General features: G+C 43.4%; 7 protein-coding genes across 8 annotated transcripts; 5 read left to right on the forward strand and 2 right to left on the reverse strand.

The window, feature by feature from the left end:
• Positions 1–1,875: 1,875 nt before the first annotated feature.
• Positions 1,876–3,525, reverse strand: Sys1 (Sys1 golgi trafficking protein). 2 transcript variants are annotated; one of them, XR_004468403.1, is made up of 4 exons: positions 3,322–3,525; positions 3,131–3,252; positions 2,157–3,060; positions 1,876–2,098 (listed from the first exon to the last, which is right to left on the reverse strand). XR_004468403.1 is itself a non-coding variant. In XM_001358988.4 (3 exons), exons 1-3 carry the CDS (start codon positions 3,484–3,486, stop codon positions 2,865–2,867), a joined length of 483 nt encoding a protein of 160 aa, XP_001359025.2. In that variant the 5' UTR covers positions 3,487–3,525; the 3' UTR covers positions 1,876–2,864. The 2 variants fall into 2 exon arrangements, 1 of the variants encoding a protein (XP_001359025.2); XM_001358988.4 differs by having other exon boundaries at positions 1,876–3,060.
• On the forward strand, positions 2,469–2,810 carry LOC6897433 (uncharacterized). The gene has a single exon (XM_033376577.1). It carries the CDS (start codon positions 2,499–2,501, stop codon positions 2,733–2,735), a length of 237 nt encoding a protein of 78 aa, XP_033232468.1. The 5' UTR covers positions 2,469–2,498; the 3' UTR covers positions 2,736–2,810.
• Positions 3,526–3,594: 69 nt separating the features above from the next.
• Dhod (dihydroorotate dehydrogenase 2) lies at positions 3,595–5,039 on the forward strand. The gene is made up of 2 exons (XM_001358989.5): positions 3,595–3,718; positions 3,779–5,039. Exons 1-2 carry the CDS (start codon positions 3,698–3,700, stop codon positions 4,946–4,948), a joined length of 1,191 nt encoding a protein of 396 aa, XP_001359026.5. The 5' UTR covers positions 3,595–3,697; the 3' UTR covers positions 4,949–5,039.
• SLIRP2 (SRA stem-loop interacting RNA binding protein 2) lies at positions 4,990–5,363 on the reverse strand. Its single transcript, XM_001358990.4, has one exon. It carries the CDS (start codon positions 5,309–5,311, stop codon positions 5,042–5,044), a length of 270 nt encoding a protein of 89 aa, XP_001359027.3. The 5' UTR covers positions 5,312–5,363; the 3' UTR covers positions 4,990–5,041.
• Positions 5,364–5,422: 59 nt separating this feature from the next.
• Positions 5,423–8,697, forward strand: Mkk4 (MAP kinase kinase 4). Its single transcript, XM_001358991.5, has 5 exons — positions 5,423–5,736; positions 5,952–6,805; positions 6,880–7,020; positions 7,079–7,164; positions 7,227–8,697. Exons 1-5 carry the CDS (start codon positions 5,706–5,708, stop codon positions 7,399–7,401), a joined length of 1,287 nt encoding a protein of 428 aa, XP_001359028.1. The 5' UTR covers positions 5,423–5,705; the 3' UTR covers positions 7,402–8,697.
• A 1,876-nt stretch (positions 8,698–10,573) lies between these two features.
• Cyp313b1 (Cytochrome P450 313b1) lies at positions 10,574–12,911 on the forward strand. Its single transcript, XM_001358992.4, has 6 exons — positions 10,574–10,829; positions 10,884–11,273; positions 11,332–11,401; positions 11,782–11,908; positions 11,962–12,135; positions 12,195–12,911. The coding sequence occupies exons 1-6, from the start codon at positions 10,670–10,672 to the stop codon at positions 12,780–12,782; spliced, it is 1,509 nt and encodes a 502-aa protein (XP_001359029.3). The 5' UTR covers positions 10,574–10,669; the 3' UTR covers positions 12,783–12,911.
• Positions 12,912–19,994: 7,083 nt separating this feature from the next.
• Or85e (Odorant receptor 85e) lies at positions 19,995–21,856 on the forward strand. Its single transcript, XM_002137549.3, has 3 exons — positions 19,995–20,845; positions 20,916–21,456; positions 21,521–21,856. The coding sequence occupies exons 1-3, from the start codon at positions 20,058–20,060 to the stop codon at positions 21,593–21,595; spliced, it is 1,404 nt and encodes a 467-aa protein (XP_002137585.2). The 5' UTR covers positions 19,995–20,057; the 3' UTR covers positions 21,596–21,856.
• Positions 21,857–26,339: the final 4,483 nt, after the last annotated feature.

The raw sequence follows: 26,339 nt of genomic DNA on the forward strand, positions 1-26,339 counted from the left end.
GGGGAACGTTGTGAGTTGCTGCGGACACCGCAACTCTACGGTTATACCCGATACTAAGTCAGTATGGCTCTCCTCTGGCAGACGCCGCTAATATTTAACGACACGACAAAGAGTGCGTGCGAGAGAGACAGAAAATCAGTCTGAGCTACGCGCTGCGTAGCCACTGCAAATTGATTTGTTCCATTTGGCTATAAAAATGATCTGATCTGATCCAGATTCAGCAATAGATATGGTCATTATCTATGATTCTGCGTTTTTAGTTTTCTCGAATCTGCAATATTGTGGATGCAACAGATTTTCGTCCTTTGTGGGGGCGGAAGGGGGTGGGACGAAATTTTGAGATATACGTTTTATAGTGACATCTTAAAGGAGTGTGTGTACCAAATTTGGTTACTCTAGCCTTAATAGTCTCTGAGATTTGTGGTTGCCTCAGATTTTCGTCCTTTGCGGAGCAGTGACATATCACAGAAGTCTGGATCCAAAACATCGTTGCTCTAGCTCTTATAGTCTTTGAGCATTAGGCGCTGAAGGGGACGGACAGACGGACAGACGGACGGACGGACAGACGGACAGACAGACATGGCTCAATCGACTCGGCTATTGATGCTGATCAAGAATATATATACTTTATGGGGTCGGAAACGATTCCTTCTGGACGTTACACACATCCACTTTTACCACAAATCTAATATACCCCAATACTCATTTTGAGTATCGGGTATAAAAACGCAGAATCATAGAAATTTCTTATCTGTAGTTTCGAATACTTATTCAGTACTTCTAAAGATACTCGCATATCGTCACATTCTTCTTGGAGTTTTGAAAATCAGATACAAAGTTAGTTTCTTAAGTTGGCTCTCTCTATGCCACGAATGGTCATCTCAATGCAACGATAAAATAAAGCCAAGAAGTAATACAAATATTTTTGAATGAGCTGAAGTTTAAATAATATTAATTGAGATAGAAAAAAGTAATTCCCAAGCCTTAATATTATTTTAAAAATATTTTATTTCGATTCCAAATGCGATCCTCATTATTTCAATTAGTTTAATATTTTTGAATGTAGTTTCACAAAAAACTTTTCCTTAAAATATTTCCTAAATAAACAGCTACGTTTGTATGAGACACATTGCGTCGATGCTTAAAGATGAAAGCCGTTGTATATGAATTCTTTAACTTATGTACATATGTGCTTATGTTCTTTATTCGTATGGAGTTTTAAATAAATTTAATCAGGAGTATGGAGCTGCTAAATCTAGGTAATATAGATCAGGAACATCTGGAAGAGTTTAGTTCTGTTCTTATCTGTTCTCAAGATCGGTCCACTCGCCTCAGGGGAAAGTCCGAAATTTCTTGGTCTGCAGGGCTTGATCGAGAGCCGTCGCATCGGGCTCCTGGCCGTAGAATGTTAGTGGTCCTTTGTAGATTACAGCGCAACGACCCCAACTCAGGACAGCCCTTTTGATCCAAGCTAGTGTTCGTAAATATTTTATTCCAAAAAAGGTTCGGCTTAACACATTAAAACAGCATGGAAACGAATTTTGTCGCGCCGTACAATACATAGCTACATATATCTTTCAAAGAGCATCCTTCCCAGGCAACAAACCCAATAATTTACGAGCATGACTTAACTGGCGATTAATAAAATATCAAACAGCGAAATATTATGTATGTATGATATTACGTAAGGAAGTGACTGCTATGCTACACTGAATGTTGTCTAATTGCTATAGAAATATAAGCTGACGGTATGATATTAACTATATTTCATAGTTTAATAACAGCCATTTCAAAGTCTCCAGCTTACAGTGTTACAACATCCCAATTACAGCATGTTTACAGCTAAAAGCCGATTTTTCTCATATGTTAGGCAGCTCTTGATAATTTCAATTTATTTTATGCTCAGGCGAACAAAAATACGTTTAAATAAATTAAAAAACGAATTGCATAGATGATGCGTGCACTCTTCATACGTATGAGATGTAACATACTTGATGAGTGCGATGTGCGATCCGAAAAGGTTTCGAGTCGAACGAGCATAGCATCCAGCGACGAGAGTAATTGGGAAATACCAGTACAGCGAAGTCTGTTGGGCTGCCTGTCGACGGAAATAACGATCGTGGTCCCATAAACTAATTAGATTAGATTAGACAAACCTGATTAGTTCGCTTTGCATTGTGGTGGCAGAGACAGGGGCAGTTGCAGGGGAGAGGAGCGGACTCGTGCTGTCGATTCTTTGTTTGTCTTCTCAGATAAATTTGTGTAGAGAGTAAAGCTCGAAGCTTGCGGCGCAACTTTCTTGCGTTGTGTTGTCGCTAAAATTTAAAAAAGGAAATGGGCGTGACCTAAATGGAAGCTACCTGCCGCACGACCACACCCGCGCGAGCTATTCGGGTGTTGTTCAATTACGGGCATTTTTTGCTGCATTCATTCATTTGTTTAATTTTTTGCGGATCGGCTGTGTACATTTTCGTGTGTCAGTTTGCTTTCGAGACAATATGCAGAAGTCACAACGTGGTCTGTGCTGGATGCTGTTTTTGTTGGGCTCTCTGATCCTCACCTTAACGCTGGCCTTCAGTTACTGGATGTTTGTTCCACGGGAGGTGCACTTATGGTCGCTGATTTCGCGCAATTACACCGGGCCAGAAGAAAAGTTCTCCATACTCCCGGGAATGGTGCCAGAGGGACTCAAGCTGAAGCACGGGCCGCCCTTCGTCTACCAGATATTACATTAGTCCAAACGCACAACAGGGTATAATGCTATGTAATCGTATTCTAGTTTAACAATAAATTATATGTACGTTAGAGAATTGGGTGGCTTGGGAAAGCTAACAAGCATCACAAGTGAATGGCAATTTCGACCATCAAACGTCCGACTTCTGGTTGAGAGCAGCATAGCCCACTGGAATCTCTTTCATTTCGGTTTGAAGACAGAGAAACTCCCCGCCTATGCACATAATGGTTCCTGTTATGACGTTTAGCAGCCACCAGGACGCGTTCGCGGGGAATGAACGATTGTACCACCAGCAAATTAGCAAGTGCAGGACATGAAAGGTGCAACTGCGTCAAAAACCGATGAACGTGGGAGACAGATTAGAACAACGGAAAGTGCTTTTGCTAGAATAATCACCTGAAGTCCAGACACAGCTTCGCACGTCTTACTATGCACCACAGAGCCAGCGAAGCCATAAACGCATTTACGACAAAGGCGCAAATGACCAGCTTGCCGCCTAGGTCGTATATGTGTATTTCCTAGATGGTGAAACAGAAACACGATCCATGAAGCTTATTTTAATAGTGGTTGTTGTTTAAAATGCATACACGATATTCGAATAGATGGTCCAGTGTGTAGTTGTCGCCAGACAACTTGTTGGCTACAAACACAAGGAGGCCAAGTGTGAAGTACACGCAGAACTGCATCGAAATGATTTGGGCGGTCAGCAGCGTGGGGTCCCATTGCGTGTTGCGAAACGTTCCGCCTTTCATGTTTTGGCCAGTTTACTTCACAAAATTCAATTCAGCTGGTAAAGAACAATAACAAACATCTGACTAAACCTAGAGATGTGCAAGTGAGCTATTCAGAATCTGTCTATCGATACATTTACTTCCTTTTAAAGCAAATTTAGAAATCGAAATCCAACAAATTAAATTTTTCAAGAATTCTGTTGTTTTGTTCTTCCAAGATCAATTACTGTCGATGGAGAAATCTAAGAAATTTGTAAGTTCGTATTAAAATGGATGAAAAAAGTATGAGGTCGTCTTACGTTTGTCTCTCTAGAGTCGCATGCGCTCGCTGGGAATTGTTACAACAGGGGCCACCGCCTTGCTTATGGGTATTACGGCGTATAACAACAAGGACCGGTTTTTCCGCACGTTTATAATGCCGGCCGTGCGTCTTCTGCCCGCAGAGGCCAGCCACAACTTGGCTGTGATGGCATGCAAGTATCGCGTCTATCCAGCCTCCCAATACCAAGATGACATCAATCTGAATACCCAGTTTTTTGGTCGCCTGCTGAGCAATCCGATTGGTATCGCCGCTGGGTTTGACAAGAATGCCGAGGCCGTTGACGGCCTGAAAGATCTAGGCTTTGGCTTTGTTGAGGTAGGAACTGTCACGCCCACAGCTCAGGAGGGAAATCCGAAGCCTCGAGTGTTCCGCCTGTCCGAGGACAAAGCCATTATAAATCGTTATGGATTTAACAGCGATGGCCATGAAGCAGTTCTCCAGCGGCTTAGTGAGTCGCGTAAAAAGGAGAATTTTAATGCCATAGTGGGCGTAAACTTGGGACGCAATCGAAACACCATGACCCCAGTCGCTGACTACGTACAGGGAGTCAGGTTGTTTGGTCCCGTGGCGGATTACCTAGTAATCAACGTTAGCAGTCCCAATACGAAAGGACTGAGGGATATGCAGAGCAAGGAGAAGCTAACCGAATTGCTGGAACAAGTAAACGAGGCACGGTCGCGTCTGGAAAGTAATCGTAATGTGCCGATCTTGCTAAAGCTTTCGCCCGACCTAGAGATCTCTGACATGAGCGACATAGTAGACGTCATTAAGCGGAAAAAGAGTCGCGTGGATGGTCTCATTGTGGCTAATACGACAGTGTCGCGCGACAATCTGCACGACGCAAAGTGGACCGCCGAGGCAGGCGGGTTGAGCGGAGAGCCGCTGAGAGCCCGTTCCACAGAAATGATTGCCCAGATGTACCAGCTCACCAACGGTAAAGTTCCCATAATTGGCGTCGGCGGTGTCTCATCTGGGTATGACGCGTACCAGAAGTTTGAGGCGGGAGCTTCTTACGTCCAAATCTATACGGCCCTGGTCTACGAGGGCCCTTATCTCGTTGAGCAGATCAAGGACGAACTCTCGAAACTAATCACCCAACGAGGACATTCCAATATACAGTCGGTGGTTGGGACTAACTCAAAGTTCTACCTACCCAAGTAAAAAACACAGGGTTTTAGGAAATAAAAATGAAACAATCAAAATATTTGTATGGCTTTTGTACACGCAATTAAATACTATATTCTTCCATTTACTTTATTGGCTTTCGTTTGCGCGCTGCACATTGAGTACTCTGCCCTCTAGGAAGTGGGTGTTCTGATTGCTGGCGCTGTTGTAAGCATCGCGCTGGCTAAAGACCACGAATCCGTAATACTTTGACAGACCCTGCTGCTTGTCGAAGACCACTTCTGCATTGGCCACGTGTCCGTAGCGGGAGAAGTAAGTTTTCAACTCCTTGCTGCTGATAGTCCACGGCAGGTTGCCCACAAACAACTTGTACGAGCTTCGTGCAAATCCGCTGGACATGATTATGCGATTTGTTTATGGTTAATGCTGTGTGACCATATTTGGACTCGTTAGCTATCGACGCATATCGCCCGTTGGAGTGTGCACTATCGATACCGCGAAATAAATCAATGTTTCATCTCTAGCCCTTTTGGTTGGGTATTTATGTAAATTACTAAAAAGTGCATGTGCACTTTAACCGTAGAAAAGAAAAGTGTTGAGTTGGACCCTCAAGCAAACCAATCGACGGAAGAACATAGCGCAACCTTCGGCCCTTTCACAGTCCCAATCAACGTTTTGTATTAGGGGCGCGGCGCCCACTGAAAAGACCAGAGACAGACATCCTTTGGCAACAAAGCAATATAATATCAATACTTTCTGTTCTGCCAGTATCCCGAAGCAGCCGTCAGTCACAATGGCCGAGCGACCGAAAAATTTGTTTGCAAGTGAGTATTTATTTTTCCTGGCTCTGCCCACGCACTCGACATACCCATAGCACCACCATCTGATATATATGTGCATACATATATAAATCTGTACGTACATACGCACACACATAAGTGCTGCTACTACTACTGACGCATATCTGAGGGAGTACGAGTGCACACACCGCAAAGTTGATAAGCCAAAAAAGTAAGCACAAAACATTAATAAATTACAGCTGGACCCAGTCGTTCGCGCAACCCTCCCGATCAGCTCAGTCTGAACAACCTAAGCATTCGCCATCCGCCCTCGTCAACCTCGTCGACTTCGTCCGGGTCTACATCTTCAGGCTCCAGTTCCTCATCTCAACATAATAATGTGGCGCTGCGATTTAGTGCCCAGCCCCCAATAGTCACCAGCAGTGGCGCCGGTGGTGGAGGTGGGCCTGCGCCGGCTTCAATCAGCAGTAGCAGCAGCAGCACTGCTACAGACCGCCATCGGGAGCGTATACGCCAGCAGGCCTGTGGCAAGCTTCAGTTTGGCGAGGGTGCTGCGAACACACATCAGTTTACGTCAGATGATCTCGAGGACGAGGGTGAGATAGGGCGCGGAGCCTTTGGTGCAGTCAATAAGATGATATTCAAGAAGTTGGATAAGGTTATGGCAGTAAAACGCATCCGTTCTACCGTCGACGAAAAGGAACAAAAGCAGCTGCTTATGGATCTCGAAGTGGTAATGAAGTCCAATGAATGCATCTACATTGTTCAGTTCTATGGAGCGCTCTTCAAAGAGGGCGATTGCTGGATATGCATGGAACTGATGGATACGTCGTTGGACAAATTCTACAAGTACATATTCGAGAAACAGCATCGTCACTTACCAGAGTCTATCCTCGCCAAAATCACAGTTGCCACGGTGAATGCGTTGAACTATTTGAAGGAGGAGCTGAAGATAATACATCGGGATGTAAAACCCAGCAACATTCTACTGCATCGCCGAGGCGACATCAAGCTGTGTGATTTTGGGATTTCAGGCCAATTAGTTGACTCTATAGCGAAGACCAAGGATGCGGGCTGCAGGCCCTACATGGCGGTAAGGAAACTGAAAAAATCCAATTGCCAAAATCATTATCGATTGATTGATTTTGATTTTGAATTTTTCTGCAGCCGGAGCGCATCGATCCAGAACGTGCCAAGGGCTACGATGTGCGAAGCGATGTTTGGTCCTTGGGAATCACTTTGATGGAGGTGGCGACAGGTAATTTTCCATATCGGAAATGGGACTCGGTGTTTGAGCAGCTGTGCCAGGTGAGCTGAAAGTTATGCTAAGCTTCGGGAATGTGTCTTAGGTTCTTATGTTCCTTAGGTTGTTCAAGGCGAACCGCCGAGACTAATGACCTCTTATAATGGCATGGAGTTCTCCAAAGAGTTTGTAGAATTTGTCAATACTTGGTAAGCACTACATAATAATAATTTGGATATAAAGTCGCTCTTCACTGCTCCATTTGTTTTAGCCTGATTAAAAAGGAGAGCGACAGGCCCAAGTATAGCCGACTGCTGGAGATGCCCTTCATACGTCGTGGCGAAACGAGCCACACCGATGTGGCAGTTTACGTGGCAGACATCCTCGAGTCCATGGAAAACGATGGCATCACGCAGTTCACGGCCAACCAGCAGGCGGAGAGTTAATCATCTCGAAGCAAAGAAGAAGTCATGAATTAGCTAAGAATCAGCAACAAACACAACAAAAAAAGGAAACTAAAAACAGAAAAAAACATAAAAACATAAGTTTTTCTCTATTCTGTAGCATTCATTCGTATCGTATTTTGTTTATAGACAAAAACAAAAGTAAGCTCATGAAAAGTGTGTAAGCTGAAAGTAGAAGAGCTGTGTGTAAAGTTTAATTCCCAAGAGAAAGAAACTATTGTACGGCAATAATTTTTGTATTCGTGCGTTGAAAATGTGTGAAAAAATAAATTCCCAAATTGTAATTGTTTAGAGAAAGCCAGATAGAAGAGATAGCCAACTGTTCTGGGCCGATGTTTGCGGATTTGCTTTGAAAGATGGCAGCAAACATCTGCCCAAGAGCTATCCCCCAATTTCCAAGTCCCTTTACGTTCAGCCAGCGAGCATTTTTATATAATTCCAATTATTCGTTTATCATTCTCGATGGCACATCCGCTAAGTGATACGTATTGCGTTATTAAGAGAAAACGAAAAACAACAAAAGAAACCCAAGCAATTAAAACGGTTTGTAGGAACAAACGGAAATTATGAAAATCAAGAGTTCACTATCTATACGAGTACAAGCTAATGGAAACACCAACACGCGCCCCAAAGCGTGCAATAGAAATAGTTCAACAATACAATTAAATGATGCATTATTTATTGAGTAGATTTTGTAATCCTATTATACATATTTTTTATTTTGCATATAAACATGATTGTGAAAAGCTTTAAATGATTGGCCAGCGGCTTAAATGTTTAAATTTTAGTAGAAATAATTGCAGGAATATGCAAAAAATAATCGCTTAACAAATATGTATATGAAATAATTAGCCACAACACCAACTCACACATCCACACACCGCTCACACACACAAAAAAACACACGTAGTAACTACTTTTAAGCGAAGCAAAATATTTAGCAAAAAGTTACAGCTTCAAGAAGTCGAGTAAAAATGAAAAAAGCAAAATAAATTTATTGTGCCTAAGTATAAAGGAATGATAGGATGAACATTTAACCACATAAATTCCATCAAAGGTCATAAGCCATTTAATATCTAATATCAGGAACCGCATCGGGTTCTTTAGCCTAGCTTTTGCCCCCCTCCCACAATGCTCATGGCATACCATATAGACCATATCTGTCCTCCGCCCCCAAACACACAAAAAATGAGCAATTGCACCGTCTTACCCCATCTCAAACAGTCACAAACGAACCATGCCAGTGTTTTTTGATTACAATTTTTATGCAAGCGTCAATGTGAAAGCAAAGTTTATTTTGTATACATTTATATGTACATGCAAGGAATAATATATTTGCATGAGTTGCCTATACATAGATTAAGATCAACAGCAGGATTTTCTTTTTTGTTTGAAATTAATTTGCAAAACAAAACACCTACAATATACAGCAAAAGCAGTTTAACAAAAAAAAAAAATATATATATATATATATTTTTAATAAGTCAAGAAGAGTTGCAAATAAATTTGTTTAAGAATGAACTGCCCGGCAAGCCGATACGTGTATGCCCTTACCGATGCCAATACATATTAGATGCAATGATGTTTGCAGCAGATATAACACACGCTGTATTCATCAAATCAAAGGATAGATGAGGATTGGCATTTTTTTCAACTCTTCTTCGTTAAGCCACAAGCCACAGCACCATTTGTAAGGGCGTACATATCTTATCTGCAATTCGAAAAGTTTCTAAAGAAAACAGATCAAGGTGACAACTGAAGGTCCCCAAGATTGAGTCTACCCTAGTTAACAACTCGGTATAGTTTAAAACAATTACCTACGTATGTATGTATGTATGAATTCGGGCAGATCATTCTTGATTCTTGTACAACTTATGTGTAATGCCAGGAAAACCACAAACGGAGTTGTCGCGAGTCGTCAATATTTTTGACAATAAAAAGGTGTATAATTTATTTATAAAGCAGGGCAAACTTTAGGTCCCTCGAGATACGGCTAGGCATATGGAAAGTGTATATAAGGTAGACCTACTAAGGAAATATGACTGGCATATATTTATATACTAAACTGTGTAATAACTGCAAGTCAGGCAGTATCGTGCTTACGTTTATCAATGCCGAAAGACAGCCGGTTGAAAAATTGTAACACCAACCCCGAACACATCCTTTAGTATAATGCAGAAGCAACCACTTACAACTCCAAACTAAAACTTACCAATGACAAAACTGGAAACGCAACGTCCACAAAAAAACAAATATCGCAAACTTTTTAAACCTAGCTTAAACTTAAAAAGAGAGTGGAGTGCAGCATTGTAGAATTTCGAAGGATCCAAATATATGGTCCAGATCCTAAAATGTGGAATCCATTGGAACACCCGGAGACGTTCACTCAACACAGAGCGCACTAAGTTTTACCAACAAGCCTATCAACATACATACGTATGTACATATGTATGTTCCATTTCCGCATGTGTCTCTCTATCTCAACATAACTAAAGTAACAAATGGAAACTGATTCGCCGCAAGAGGATAAATTAAAAGTCAAGGAAATACAGAAGATAATATTAAAGTACGTTGTTGAAAAAAAGTAATGCATAATTGAAATAAACAAAAACACAACTAAAACAATTTGTAAAAATATGACTAGCGAATAAAAAGCATAATTAAAAAACCAAATGAATCTTTAAAGAGTTTAAATGGGGGTGGGGAATGAGCTGTGTTGGGCAGCAGCAGAGGGTTGCCGCCTACCTAAATGACGTATCCGTTTTCCCAATAATTAACCAATTACTAAATTAAAATAAGGTCAAGAAACATACCACGATGTGTTGTGCCCAGCTGCGTTTTCAGCCAAGGTAGGGTATCTTGATTTTTTTTTTAACGTGCTTGTCAGTATAGAAAAAAACAGTTATTACCAATATACGGAGCATTTTTAAAAAGTTTAAAGAGTACATTCAAACTGGCCTAACATCGTTGCCTCACTGCATTTTATTATTGATTGGCATAATTTTTAGGGGCACGCGACTAGCATGCGAATGGAACACCTTAAGGAGAGGCTCAAACGTGGCGGGCATGGTAAGTTCCTCATTACGCCACAAATGCGTAATCTCCACACTGACGCTCCATCCATATACTCGTACATATAGAAACCTCAATGGGTGCCTGAGCTGGGCTGCCTAGACTCAGTGTTGCCTTGAACGTTGCGCGATAAACAATTAATTTCTGACGCGCACTGGGGACCCCCGAGTTCAACGACATGCTGCTCGGCACCTGCATCATTCTAGCCATCTGGTTGCTTCTGGTTTGGACGTACTTTTTGTGGACCCGACGACGGTACTACAAGGCCGCCTGGCAGCTAAAGGGACCTATCGGCTGGCCTTTAATCGGCATGGGGCTGCAAATGATGAATACCGAGAGTAAGAGCGGCCGGAGTTAAGCCAATCTAGGCTGTGGCTAACTGTCTTTTGCAGCCTTTCTGCAGTACATGGATAAACTGTCGCACAAGTTCAAAGCACCCTTCGTCTCCTGGATGGGAACCAGTTGCTTTCTCTACGTCAACGACCCACAAACTGTGGAGCAAGTCTTTAACTCGAACCACTGCACCAACAAGGGAGACTTCTACCGCTTCCTGAGCTCGGCGATAGGCGATGGACTGTTCACATCTAGCGCTCCTCGCTGGCACAAGCATCGTCGACTCATCAACCCTGCGTTTGGACGTCAGATCCTCTGCAACTTTTTGCCCATTTTTAATGCCGAGGCGGAGGTTCTGCTGCTGAAGCTGGATCTGGAGGGTGTACAGCATGGCAAGGAATTGGAGATATATCAGATCTTGAAGAAGATTGTACTGGAAGCGGCATGTCGTGAGTAGCCACGAAACACTTTTGCATATCATTTTCCAATTACATAATTCTGATGTAGAGACAACCATGGGCAGGAAAATGAATTTCCAGCATGACGGTTCTGCGGCAATATTCGAGGCTTACAATGGGTGAGTCTTTTGATGTAAGCATCTGATATTCACTATAAATCGTATGTTTGTATGCCGCATTTGTAATATCATACAAGTGTTTAGTTCCTGGACTTCCGACACAGGTCTGCTCAATAACCACTCAGTTTAGTAATTCAGTTGCAACCATATTGTTCATCTTCCTTTTGGAGACTCTGTCCTTGGAAAGCAGGGTAGAAGTTCAAGTATCATTTCATGATTTTTGTCCTTTTAGTTTTTTCTTAGCTATTAGCTAATTACAATCTTGTAGCATCTCAGGCGGAAATGCTCTTCTCGCGCATTGCAACTCGTTCTACCTTAATGGTGCCAAGGACCTGCAGAGCTTAACATTTTTTGCTTGTATATGTATGTATCCTTTAAAGATTGACGGAGGTGTGTGTCAAGCGAATGCTGTCGCCCTGGCTCTATCCGGAACTCATTTATCGACGCTCGCGACTCTTTGTCCAACAGACGAAGGTTGTCGGCGTTCTCCGTGGGTTTGTGGAGCAGGTAAATTGATACGCAATTCCGTGCCATGACCAATGATTTGCATGTTCCCACAGCTGCTGTCCCCGATTGTCTCGGTTGTGGATCTCGACACCTCCAAGGAGCCATTGCAACAGGAGTCGAAGAGTAAATCGAAGTCAATTTTTATTGAACAGGTGAGGGAGCATGTGGAGCGTGGACAACTAAGTTGGCAGGATGTCAGAGATGAGGCCAATGTCACCATTGCAGCGGTAAGTAAGAGACTCTAGATAAAAGTCTGAAGCCTACACTGAAATTTTCTCTCGGACAGACCTTTGAGACCACATCAACGGCTCTCTACTTCACCATACTCTGCCTGGCCATGCATCCGACCTACCAGGAGAAGCTACATAAGGAGCTAGTGGCGGAACTTCCGCCTAACGGAAACATTTCCTTGGATCAGTTGGAGCGCCTCTCCTACACAGAAATGGCAATCAACGAGGCCATGCGGCTTTTTGCACCCGTTCCCATGGTCCTTCGCTCCGCAGCTCAGGATTTCCCTCTCCGTCGCGATGACGGCGATTTTCTAATCCCACGCGGCACCCAGATCGGGATCGACATCTACAATATGCAGCGGGACGAACGGGTGTGGGGACCACTGGCCCGCACCTACAATCCGGACGCACATTTCGGACCCGAGGCACCTTCCCGTCATGCCTTTGCTTTTGTGCCATTTACCAAGGGTCTGCGCATGTGCATCGGTTACCGGTATGCTCAGATGCTGATGAAGTTGCTGCTGGCCAAGATATTTCGGAGCTATCGCATCATCACAGAGGCCCGGCTGGATCAGCTCCTGGTCAAGGGAAATATATCGCTCAAATTGAGTAACTATCCCCTGTGCCGGGTGAAGCGAAGGTAATAAATGGCCAGGCTTCCATCTTCCATCAATGTCCTCAGCTCTTGTCCTGCCCTCGTTGCACTCCATCTCGAACGTCTTGTTGTTGTAATTTTCCAATTAAAAATGTAATTTTTTTTTCATTTTCCATGCTGTAAATTGAATTTGTTTCACTTTTACGGGTTGTTCGTTAGTTGACGCTCCGCCTAGCGTAAATTGCATGCTTGCAAATGGCTTTAATGGATTACCTTCTGCCTCCAATCCAAGTACTCCCGGCTATCAGAAGGCATCTCAGTTCGCCCCCCAAACGCCTGTTACTTAATACGGAACAGATAGAAGCTACAGCGTTTTCAATCCAGGTCCCAGTCCTGCTCCTGCGCTTTATCCAGTTGGCTACTGGAATACCCCATCGCCAGTGACCTATTCACCTATTCACTATACCACTGGTGGTATACCTCAATTTCCGTACAATCCACAGGCACCGGGGGCCAGCCTGAACTCGTCAATGGGCGACTGGTGCTCAACCGACATTGAACGACACCGACCTTGTTGGACAAACAGGCATTATCAGCACTGTTTTTAATATATAAATTCTTTCTAAAATAAAGGCTCCAATTCTAAATTATTTTCTAAATAAAACCCCAAATTTGGTTACTCTAGCGTTAATAGTCTCTGAGATTTGTGGATGCCCCAGATCTTCGTCTACAAGCGATTAGACATAGAAAAATACTCTGGACACAAGGATTCCTTTTAAAGTTCACTTATTTGTATGAAATATAGAATTATGAACAGCTACTCTTTATCTATATGTTAAACTGAATTTAATTGGTAGGCAACAAAAATATTAATAGTACACAGTTCTTTTTTTCTCTATCGATTCCAACTTTCGACAGCGTCTTAAGCTTTCATGTTACTTAAGGGTCCCTGGTTGCAAGTTGCAACGAAATATAAATAATTCAATAGCAGAAGCGTCCTTGCAAAAGTGGACTCGTCCTCAGAAGAACCCCGCACGAGAAGAGCGGAAAAGTATGCAAAAAGTGATTGTGACTCGTTAATGCTTCGAAATATTGTACAGGGAGAAGCAGCTGCTGCAGACGGTTCCGGTCGGGGATGGCTGGGTAATCACAACATTAATCTAATACGCGTGTTTAGTGCGGCCTGGCGGGCAGCCAACTTAATAATAGCTTTTGGAGCGCTTTGCAATAAGTAATTAAATCATTTACAACAAATCAAACTGACGGATGAGAAGATAACGCAGTCAAAAAGGATAGCAACGGCCACTCCCCTCCACTCCGACTTCGACTCTGACTACGATTCCAGCTCTTAGGCAAATAGTCGCCAAGCTCTTAGGGTCTCTGGGTTTCTGGTGTGGCTTATTATTAATGAGCAAAAGTTTTGCAAGTTTTCAATTAGTTATGCACCCGTCGACCGTTGCCCGCCAGCAACGCCCCTTTCGCGCGGCCGACTGGAGAATAATCAAGACAAACGGTGGCTCATAATAAAATATTTAGCTGGATTTCCCAGGCCAGTCCCAATAATTGACTAGCAACCAACTATTTGTATAACAAGCCGAGACGTTGTTTCCATTCAGGGCAGTGCTCGGCTGATTATGGTGCTCGGTTTGGCTCCGCTGCACTCCGGCCGGGTTCTCTAACTGAATCCGACAGCCTGCATCATTTGATTAATTGAATATCAAGGCAGCATCCACCTGAATACGAGGAGCAGAAACAGCTTGGGCTACTCGTACTTATGCCACTTGCAGACCGGTGGTTTTGTACGCTGCATTAATCAGACTTTAATTTCAATAATTTCCTTTTCTTTATATCGTCATGGAAGGCAATTGAAGTGGAAACATACATCCATAAGTTTGGCTTTAGTTAGTTAAATTAAATCTTAGTATTCTATTCATTATCTTAGTCAAGGTCGGTGTACTGGCACCAATTAGGAAATAACTTTCAGTTACACATTTATTTTTCTATGTAAATCAGCCATTTACATATACGATTTCAAACTATACTATACCATGTGCCTAAAGATCTTTTTTGGAGTCCCTCTCTATTAATTGTGTTCCGCTAAACGACGCACTTGACAATTCTGTTTCAATTCCAGCTAAGCCACAAAGCAGGTAACACTTGGTCGAGCTACAACAATAAGTGGAGCTGTGGGCGTCGAGGCCTGGGGCTCTAATTACAGTAAAACATTTACCAAGACGCCTGCATGAACATACTTGAGTATGTATGTATGTATACATGTGAAAGAGCTGCTAATAAACATAACATTCCTCAAAGCCCGGAATGGCGGATGGGAGGAAGGCAGGATAGAAACCGGCAGGAAAACCGCATTAACAAGCAGCTGCTGCATCATACAGATCCTAGGAGTAATTAAGTTTACTCTTATTTGATGAGACACGCGCCACGCGGGACCCAAGCGCAAATCTTATCCGGGAAAACCTGGCAAGCAAACCACAATATGGAAAGGGCCACAACCCTCTCGACAGCAGCCGACCGCAGGCCGGGAGAGGCCAGACCCAGACCCTATCAATGTTAATGCTAATTGTTATTGTAGTTAACATGCGGGGCGGGGCGGGGCGGAACGTGGAGGAGTCGAAAGTGCCTGTCCGCTTACCTCAAATTGAATTAGACTCATATGTGGTCGTCAGTTGAGACAGTTTGCAACTTCTAAACTCAATTTGGTAGCTCACAAAGCCTATACACTGACAAAAAAATACGCTTCACACTCAACAGCTCTGTGGGATCAACTAGTACACTGCATCTTGACGTTTTTATCAGTGTAGGCTCAACGCTCACTCTTTTCGAGGGGCCTAACCACGAGTAAAGCACAGTGCAAATATTTCACAAAATTGCATTACAATCTTTTCTACCATGCTCAGCAAAATTGCCGTACAAAACGACCAAACAAAATTTTAGTCATTGTTGTGGAAGATATTGTTCAGGCTTCAGTTATCAAGCTGGTATTCGTGAGTACACGAATGAATTATATTCGGTAAGTGTGTCTGTAATCATGCGCCCAAATAATTTGGACCCGTTTGCCATTATTATGTGAAGGGCACTTGTCGAGGTAGTCCAACGAATGAGGAGCAAATGTGCATCGCGCTAGATAATGCTGAGATGGTGAGGTCAATTATCATTCAAAAAGGCCGAAATTGGAAGGAGGCTTAAACTTTTGGGCCAATTTTGGGAATAGCGCTTCTGCAAGCAGGTGTTGAAAAAGGAAATGTCCTACGCTTTACCAAATGAGATCCATGCCGCATTATTGTATCAGGTATGTCCTTGTCAAAGTCCGTATCATATGCAGACGATCCTGTCCAATTGCAGACTTTGATCATAGAGCAATACGGTGGTGCCCTGTTTGTCCCATGGCCATGGGTTCGGAGAGGTGGTGTCGTGGCACATGAACTATTGACACATGGATTGACCATTGTGCGGTTTATACTTGATCGGGATATCATTAGATTGGAATGAGTGCGTTTCTATTTTATTTAAAGACCTAAAAAGTAAAAAAAATTATTTTTGCACATAAAGATTTTTTAATCTTGTCGCTTTGTAATATTTTGATATACAACTTCAATCAATTATGAAACTTAAAAAATACAAAAACATTGTGTAGTTGGAATAAAAAACTAAAGATTTTTTATACTGAAACGTTGATGCATTCGGCCCTCCTCAGGGGACGGGTTTCGATCCTAAATGGCCTTGTTCGCTCTTGAAAAGTGGAAATGTGTTTCAACTCTTCGGCCCTTATCCTTTTATGTGACTGGAGAAAGTTTTGTTGTTTGACAAATTGTTTTGTGCAGCCGCCCGAGGAAATAAAAGGCAACATTAAACTGTAGGCGGGGATTCGATCGAGATGGGGATGGGAATAAGAACGCTGTCGAAACAAAATGGAGACGTGGACGGTGCCATCATGTGAAAAAAATGTAGGGGGAGGACGAATCGGACCCGGAACCGAAGTCAGAACAGAGTTTAAAGCGCGAACAAGAGCAGCGAAAACAACAAAAATTCCACTGCCACTTCGCTCCGTGTCGTCTGGTGGTTCCTTCACTCCCTTGCGTCAGTACCCTAACTTTTGCCGCTCTTTTGCTCGCCTTGCGGCTGCAGCGACGCATAAATTAGCAAACACGAGGCGAGCGGTGCGCGCAACTCTCGCATCTGCGGAGGAGCCTCCCGTGATCCAGCTCCGCTCCGCACTCACACCCGGCGCTACCGTCAAATGGCTTACTGATTGACTACCTACTCTCCGGAGAGTAGGGGGAGCTGTGATGGTGGTACCAACCAGAGAAGAGGACAGGAGGGCCTCTTGTCTGGCTGCAGCAAATTAGCAATGTTCGTGTGGTCCACTCTCCACTCTCCGCCCTCTGGACGTCAGCCTTTTCCACTCGGACCTTCGTTGGGAAATAAAAGTACTCTCATCCCTCGAAAAATTGGCTAGCGCAATTAATTAAAAAGTTTGCTGCAAAATGCAATCGCAATGAACTCAGCACGGGAAGGCGTTTGTGTGGGGATTGGCCCTGTATGGAATGCGACGCGATGGGATGGGTTGAAACAGAATGGTCGTCAGACAAAGCTCTACAAATATTTTTCCAGCTGCCGAAAAATGCGCTAAATTGTTTTTTTTTTCCTGCTGAGAGAATTTAATTAAAAATTTTGCATATGCCAGGTGGCAGTACACCAAAAAATAAAGCATTTGATTACGGAAATGTATCATGAATAGCTATGAAATTGAATTATATTATGAATGAAGATTAAAATGAGCAGAGCTCGAATATAAAATAGTCGGAGCTTGTCGTAAGAAATAATTCAATCCAATCAATTTATGAATTCATATTTTTGTTCACATCTTAAGGTATATCTATAAAAATGTTAAGGGCATAAGCAATATGTCGCAAAGCTATAGATTATTTAATATGATTTTACAAAATAGGACTTCGAGGAATTTCAGTTTTCATTAAAGTACGCCACATGTGACGACAATTAGGCCGTGCTCACTTGAAAGCGGAGCTGAAGACTTACTTATAAGCTCCGAACAAACAAACACAGTATTGCTGGCTGATCTGAAAGCTGAAAAAACTCGCAGAAATCAGCTCACCTTATCATCATTAGACCTTATATTTCTTTGCCAATTTAAGCGTATATGGCCTTGGAAGACATGAACTGATCCTTTTTTGCAAGACTGATGATGCGGGTATCAGTTGTTTGTAAAGATTTATTTTTGTAGATGTAGATCAGGTCCATCAGCTTTCAGATCATCCTTCAACTCAACCTTCAGTTCAGCTCCGCTTTCAGCTAGAGTGTTTACCAGCCTTTAAGGCAGCTCATCAAATTCTAAAAATATTCAATGAAGCTATGAACGTCTTTGGCTTAAAATGTATCTGATTCGGCAGCTGCGCTGTCTGTTTTCAGTATTCGTATTTCCTTTTTCCTTTGGTAATTTTTATAAAAATTATGCAGATTAAATGTGGCAGCAAAGTTTGCTTAGCCGGGCAAGTGACATTAAAGTCCCATAAGGCGCATTGGCAGGGACAACAAAGATGTCTAAATAATAATGGGAGCGCTCGCGCTGTTTGGGGCGACGCACAAGTTGATTGAATAAATCACAACAGGTAAATTTCTGTTGAAACCAGACCCGACACGCGTGAGCACAGGCTGACACTCCAAAGAGCGGACTAAAGAGCAGACTAAAGATACAAGTACGAGTATCTGCACATATATGTAGAATGTTACTGACTTTATACAGCACAGGGCCAGACTTCGCTGGAGAACAAGTCCTAAGCTTAGCTTCGGGCACACGGCGCCTTGGTGGAAAGTTTTCCCATTTATGGCCTGGCAATAATTTGGCCAAGGAGCGACCAGGCACCCGAGATAACTGGCCATTTACCAACAGTGTGTCACAATTTCTTTAAAAAACTAAACCCCGGTTCTCAGCAGCGCCAGCTCGGAGGCAATTAAATTAGTGTTCATTTATATTTGATGTCCCCGAAACTTGCACACATTTTTGTATACGAGTATCATCTGGAGCATTCTGTGAAATAAAACCACTTCGTGCGCCGGGCGCAAACCTTGGGTTCCCCACTTGTCAACCTCAATAGCTCTCTAAATATTTTGTGAAATTAATTGCATGGGGCTGAGGGCTAATTAAATACCTCACCAGAATTAGAAGCAAACCGTACGACACGCATATATGTATATGGTCTGGTCTTCCGCACGGAGAATTTTTGCCACCTGTGAGGTGTGCAAAGTTCACTTGGTAATTAGCATTTTCTATGAGCCATTTCACATGCTTCCTTCCATCGATGCGGAGAGCCACGCTACTATCAAGGCTGTAGGGAAACTTGATGTATTGAACTTTCCTTATATATTTTCGAATTCAATACATGCAAATTTCACTGCAATTATTTCTAAGAATATATCCCCACTAATTGCCCCCATTCGACGGCTAAAGGTCAAGTGTGACGTTAGCGCATTCAATTAAATTTCCTATAAATCCAATGAGCTTTCTACCTCTTATGTAAGAAGCTTAATGAAGATAGCAAGCGAACCAAAAAGATATTTTTTTGTAGGTATTATACGCGTTAAAATTTTTCTGAATCTGGCGAGCTCTTGATAGGTACGACTACATGTTTGAAAACCTCATTATGTACCGAATTTTGTGTGTAGCCTCCTGTGATATCACACTGAAACAAATGTATCTCACATTTGGATTTTGGTGTATTTTCTTAGCTTCAATGGGTCTCCTGTCAACTTGGATGGAACTAACTGCATTAGCTTGGGGATGGGGGATGGTTATAGCTTATGTTGGACATCTGGCGCGATTATCGCAGCATGTTAGCAAATATATGTAGATGTCCTCTTAAGAGGACAAAAAATATAGCCCAAAAGGCGATGCCTTGGGGATAATAGATTAATCGTGAATACGAGTTCCAACGGGGATATAAATCCTGAATCTTCTTAGATATTTATACGATTATGTGTGTAAATATGATTATGAATTGGTACGATTATGAGTAAGAAATTCAGTTTATACTTTTCCTCTTTCTGCTCTTATACTTATTAAGAAACTTTCAAGTTTGTCATTCGGAGGAAATTTGGAGAGTCAATTAGGCATTTAGTTAGCAACAAAAACAACAAAATAACGAAAATGTTAATTATAGGGCACGCCCCTCCAGGCACCTTCGCAGGGGTAACTTTTAAAAACTCATTAATGCATACATTTAGGGCTGCCTTAAATAGCTGCACGAAGCCTCCAGATAGACAGTTGGATTCCGAGTGTAAGTTTAAGTATATGGCAAGTCTTCAGTTCCACGGCAATATTGATGCGGACACCAGGTACGATGCGACGCTGGATCCTGCCCGTGAGCCCGAATTGTTCCGACTGCTGATGGGACTGCAGCTGGCGATGGGAATGAACCCATCTCCGAGATTGCCCAGTTGGTGGCCCACTTGGCTGCGGCCAGTGGGCGGGCTAATGGCCAAGGCCTACTGCTCGATGGTAATCCTCACCTCGCTCCACTTGGGTCTGCTGTTCACGAAAACCACATTGGACGTTCTGCCAACGGGCGAGCTGCAGGCCATAACGGATGCCTTGACTATGACCATTATATACTTCTTTACGGCCTACGCAAACATATACTGGTGCGTGCGGTCGCAGCGATTGTTGGCCTTCATGGACCATATCAATAGGGAGTATCGACATCACTCGCTCGCAGGCGTTACTTTTGTGAGTAGCCACGCTGCCCACAGGTGGTCCCGGAGCTTTACGACCATATGGATCCTGTCCTGCCTGGTGGGTGTGATCACCTGGGGCGTGTCCCCACTGATGCTGGGCATACGGACTCTTCCCCTGACCTGCTGGTATCCTTTCGACGCCCTGTCCCCAGGTACTTACACGGCGGTGTATGCCACTCAGCTATTTGGACAAATTTCGGTGGGAGTCACATTCGGCTTTGGTGGCTCCCTGTTTGTTACTCTGTGCCTGCTGCTGCTGGCCCAGTTCGATGTGCTCTTCTGCAGCCTAAAGAACTTAGATGCGCACTCAAAGCTGCTCTCAGGCGAGACGATCGCGGGGCTAGGGTGAGTGGACTGTTATCTAACTGGACTAACTAACTTCAGTTAGTCCTGTTTTCTCTTCTTGCCTCTTTAGCCTGCTGCAAAGAGAGCTGCTCCAGGGCGCATTTACAAGAGAGCTGAATCAATATGCTGTGCTTCAGGAGCATGCCACAGATCTCCTAAGAATCTCAGCTGAATCACAAAATCTTGCGCAAGTTAAAGTATTTCATAGCGCACTCGTAGAGTGTGTGCGACTGCACCGCTTCATCCTGTACTGCTGCGCGGAACTGGAGAACCTTTTTAGCCCGTACTGCCTGGTAAAGTCTATGCAGATCACACTACAGCTTTGTCTGCTTGTGTTCGTCGGCGTGTCTGGCACGCGGGAGTTCTTGCGCATCGTCAACCAGATCCAGTATCTGGCGCTTACCCTCTTCGAACTGCTGATGTTCACCTATTGCGGAGAGTTGCTCAGTCGGCACAGTGTCCGATCCGGAGAGGCCTTCTGGAGGGGCGGATGGTGGAAGCACGCCCACCTCTTGCGCCAAGACGTCCTGATCTTTCTCGTTAACAGTCGTCGGGCAGTGTATGTCACAGCTGGAAAATTCTATGTGATGGATGTGAATCGGTTGAGATCGGTGAAAAGTTCCTGTTTCGCCGTGCGGCTATCACGTCACTTAAGAACCTTCTTTCTTCTTCCAGGTTATAACGCAAGCCTTCAGTTTCCTGACTCTTCTCCAGAAGTTGGCCGCCAAGAAAGCCACAATGGAGGCCTAAACTGGAACAACACTCATTCGCGTTGTTTGTGAACTGTGAACGTTGGTATTTATTTTCCACATTTAAACCTTATCGAACAAAAGCTAACAAATATTTGGCCTAACATTTCATTGTTGGCCTAACATTTCGGAACAGCGACAGATGTGCTTCTCGACTCCTTATATCTCTTTTGCCTTTGGCTTGTGACTGATAAACAGTACTTTTCGAAACGCAACCAACTTCAATCTGTGTGCACATATCAAGCCGATATGAAGATACTCTTTAGGGGCTCTCATTAATAGTATATACATATGTATGTATATATAAATATATATATATATAGTATAATATAATATATAATATATCGATATAATATAATCGAAGTCTAGAAAATCTTTTGGTAGCTTAAAAAACGTAAGGAAATTGTTTATAGTCTGATTGGACTTGGGTTAAAGATCGGCTTAAAAATATCTCTAATGCAGCCGGGAATATAAGCAAAGAGCGAACTGTACGCCACCGTACATGTGGCAATGTCTCTGACTTATTGAATTCACCCACTCTGACTGGGGTACTTGAGCTGTCTCCTCTTATCTGTTGGGCAAAGTTCTGAGATTTTGGAAAACGCCTAAGAGTTGACTTTAATTTCGCGATTGCACGTGGTACGCATATAAACTTATGGAAAAGTTTTCAACTCATTTGCGCTGTGAATTTTTCATTGTGTCACAGATACAAACACGCACCCGTGCACCCATAGACACCAACTTGGCAAAAAGTTTACTTCTTTGAGGGCGGGGTAGGGCTTTAGTCCCGCGCCCGTGTGAGCAGTGCTACGAGTGTATTTATAGAGACTCATTTGTTTCAGTTTTTGCTGGCAACATTTGGGCGCCATCGTGCTTAGATGATTACCGTTTGAGTCCTTTGTACGAGTATTGTGCTTTTTGTGCCTTCATTCGGCTTTGTTGCGCTGCGGAAATTCCTTTCACTTTTTTACTTCCACTTCACGCTAACTACCTTTATGCGTGTCTGCTGGGGCCAGCAGCCCATTTGTATTACACGATATTTGATAAGCGCAATGCATACTTGAGCCCTCATGGCCCTAGATAAATTGGCTGGTCATATTTCTCTGAAATGCCTGTCGGTGTCGTGGCTACAGCCAGGAAGATGATCGGTCCTCGATGGCCCAGACTTATGGTCCGCAAAAATAATGCACCCAAAGGCAGCTGTGAAGCATGTGCAAGCCAGTCAAGCTTTCAAAATGGATGCTTAGGCTGGTCCAATGATCGAAATAAATCGTGAATAAATCCAGCCAAGGGCAACATCTAATCATAATCCGCGAATAAATTGAACAGACAGAGAAAACTAGTGGTATATAAGTTATTTTCTGGAATAAATTCATACATTCATACATACATGTGTGCACATTCATTATTCATCATTTAGTATTGGTTATCTGAAAGTTTGAACAAAGATTTCGAGGAAATTCTTAATTGTCTTGGTCCAATTGGCCTATAGCTCGCCCCAGTAGGCTGAACTTTAACTTTCCAGTCACCCAGTACCTCTAATATCAGTTGTGTTAATAAAACTAATTTATGTTTTAAACCGAGCCGTAGTTGAGTGAATCCGAGGCCATAGAAGTTGAGCGGGTGAATGAAAAGGCTATTTTCTTCTCTTTTCCCTGCCTGTTCCGCCCAACCCGTTCTGTCAATGGTCTGGCAATGGGCCAACAAAAACTGTCTAGAGTGCCTGCATACCATTGACAGGATTTAGCCGCAAGCATGGTTGTCAAAACCCCATCCCTACCCCTCTTCATTCCACAACCCCTTTCGACAACTTTGAAGAAGTCTCGGGAAATTAAATTAACACAAAGGCATGCCATGTCAACTTTTTCAGCAGTCAGATGGCGGTATTTTAATTGAAAGCAATCGATATAGGTTACCAGCAACGGCATCTCAACCAGTGCTGCCGATTATGCTTTTTTCCAGTCAGATCTGGCTTTTTTTGAAGACTGGATTTCTATACCCGACGTCACCCTCAGATTGATTTTCTGTCTTTCTCGCACGCACTCTTTGTCGTGTCTTTTAATATTAGCGGCGTCTGCCGGAGGACGGAGGAGAGCCATACTGACTAAGTATCGGGTGTTAGAGTTGCGGTCTCCGCAGCAACTCACAACGTTCCCCCTCGTTTTTTGATACAAAGTTGGCAGTACTGATCTCAACTCATCCTCAAGGGGTGGGAAGACTTATTCCGTCGCAGGCAACTTTAAAGTGTTTTTGGCTTGTACTCCGTACTCATATCGTCTGGTTTCTGCCATTTCACCAAATCACAAGAGTAGCGGGGTTCTATAGAGGCATTCGTTTTCGATGCCCATATACATGGTGTCTGAATCATGATGGAATGAACCCTGAATTACAACGCCATGGCACCTTTCAATGTAATATCCTCACACGCAGTGTCTGTTGACAAGGCTTTAACCTAATAAGGATGTCAAAGGGCCTGTCCATAGCCAAGTACCTGTTGAATAATTTGATTTTTGCCCTTTTATTAGATTTGCCTTCGGTAACGTTTTGTGAGTTTTGGAATTTAATTGCCTTCGGATAGAGCATACTGCCATGTACGCATTCTTAGGAAGCCCAGGGGGCTTTCTGTGTGTTTGGGCTGAAACTGTCATACGAAAGTCAAGCAGCTCGGCTGGCGGGCTCTGGCCTGTGAACAGAACAAAGGACTGACACAGGAACCAAACAGTGACAAATATAATTTACCATCAAAGCGATCTGTGTGCTGTGTGTGACCAGTCAGGTGGGCGCGTGTGTGCTAATGGCAGCTTTCACCTACTCGACAATTTGGCAAACCCATTCAAACGCAAGCATTCAGTAGATCGCCCGGAGAGGGTGTTTGCTCGCCTCCTTATATACTATTGTAGCTTGCTATTTGATTTTGAGCGGGCTGTTGCTGCCCCAGAACGCCTTCTGTTTGTGGCCTGGTTTGACGTTAAAGCTGCTTTCAAATATTCCGGAATTGCATGGCATCCAGAGGTGGCTTTGGTGCAGCAGCCAAAAGTCCAATCGAAATGGCGAAATGCGCAACAAGCGGCATCTAGCAGTATCTGGAAATCAAATAAATGCACACGTCTTTCATATCAGGTGGTATATATTTTCCTTTCCGCTTCCCCGATATGCATACATTTGCTTGTCCATTTGCTGAAAGCCAAGTTCAATTCGTTATGTGCTGGGTCCTTACATTCCCTGTTTTGGGAAAAATAAACAAACTACAAGACATACTAGTTGGTATAGGGAACATAACGTTTTTTAAATTATAATGATACTAGCCGACCCGGGAAACAAGCCATGCCATTTGAAATCATTTTAAAGATGGAATATAAAGATGGACTTCAGGAACAGATTGAATGAATCTGGATCTGTCCCGATGACAGATGTCTCAAATTCAGGCACTTTTCCTGATGTGCAACACATATCATCTGAATCGTTTTTGAATTTGGGCGTATGGCAATGTCAGAAAAGTCTTCGTACATAGCACCAATCAGCACATTCGGATGAGCGTCAATTAGACAGTTTTGGGTGTTTGACTCACTCTTTTAGAGCCTGGTTTTGCCCTCTTACTTTATTTTGGGAGTCAAGTTTACGCTTGTTGATGTTATGATGTGTGAACCCTTCGATTTCACCTAGATTTTATTTGAAAATGGTTAACAAATGTACGATAGGTAACGACATAAAACTATTTAATCGGGTTAACCGTAAACTTATGTTACAATGGGTGCAGGGCATCTCAGCGTCGATTTCTTTATATAAGGACGTGATTCATTCGATGCCAAAAGCATTTTAACGCCAACCACGGCTGTTGGTTTCTTTGTTTTTCCGCTGATATGTCCGACCAATAAACAAACAAATGTAAATGGGCTTTTTCACGTGCTCTCCCGTTGTAGGCCTCCACTTTTGAGCATCTTTCCGCTCGGTATTCTCAACCGTTTCGTGTGCTTTTGCATACGGCGAACAGCTGAAATATTTATCGAAAAAACTATCATCCACACCACCTCAGCCTCTGCACCCACATATTGAGATTAAAAGCGCTGAAAGTGCACTGCAGCTGCTGGGATGTTTCCACTTCTGTGGACTGCCCTGGGGCCTTGTCGGGCGAAAATTTCAAGTTGGCGGCGTTGTTGCTTCGCCCAAAAACCGTTTATTACAGTAACTTTTTTCTCAAGTGGGGGTGGGGGTCGCGAATGGTAGAGGAGGGGTCAGGGTTGGGGCTGGAGCGGGAGCGGGTGCTGGAGCTGGGGCTAAGGGAATCCATTAAACGGCCTCTATCATCAACCCCGGCACGGATTCCGTGCTACTTTACGACCTCTTAAAGCTGGAAATAAAATTAAGAGACGCTGAGTAGTCACAATTTTCCCTCTGATCATTTTTTCCGGGTTTGTTTCTTTCCGTTCGCTACTTTGTAGGGCCATTTTTTCCTTCTAAGCGCATTCTGCTTTAAAAGGCCTCTTGAAGCACAAATTTGCGCGGCATTAGTGTGCATTAATCCGCCAAGTTCCCTGAAATAATTATCATTTAGGCTATAACGACAATGTACAAGGCCCGAATCCGCTTGGATTGGCCCCTGGAGGGCCACCCACGGCGAATTGCACCCCCTCTACAAGAGGCCACGTGCGGGGGCACGAGCGGACGTGGACGAATTTGGTTGACGTGGGCGGTGGCATTTCAATTGCAGTTTTAGATAAACTTTTGGCCTATTTTGGTCCTTTCGC

This window comes from Drosophila pseudoobscura, chromosome 2 (genome assembly GCF_009870125.1).
Source record: "Drosophila pseudoobscura strain MV-25-SWS-2005 chromosome 2, UCI_Dpse_MV25, whole genome shotgun sequence".
Classification (NCBI taxonomy): Eukaryota; Metazoa; Arthropoda; class Insecta; order Diptera; family Drosophilidae; genus Drosophila; species Drosophila pseudoobscura.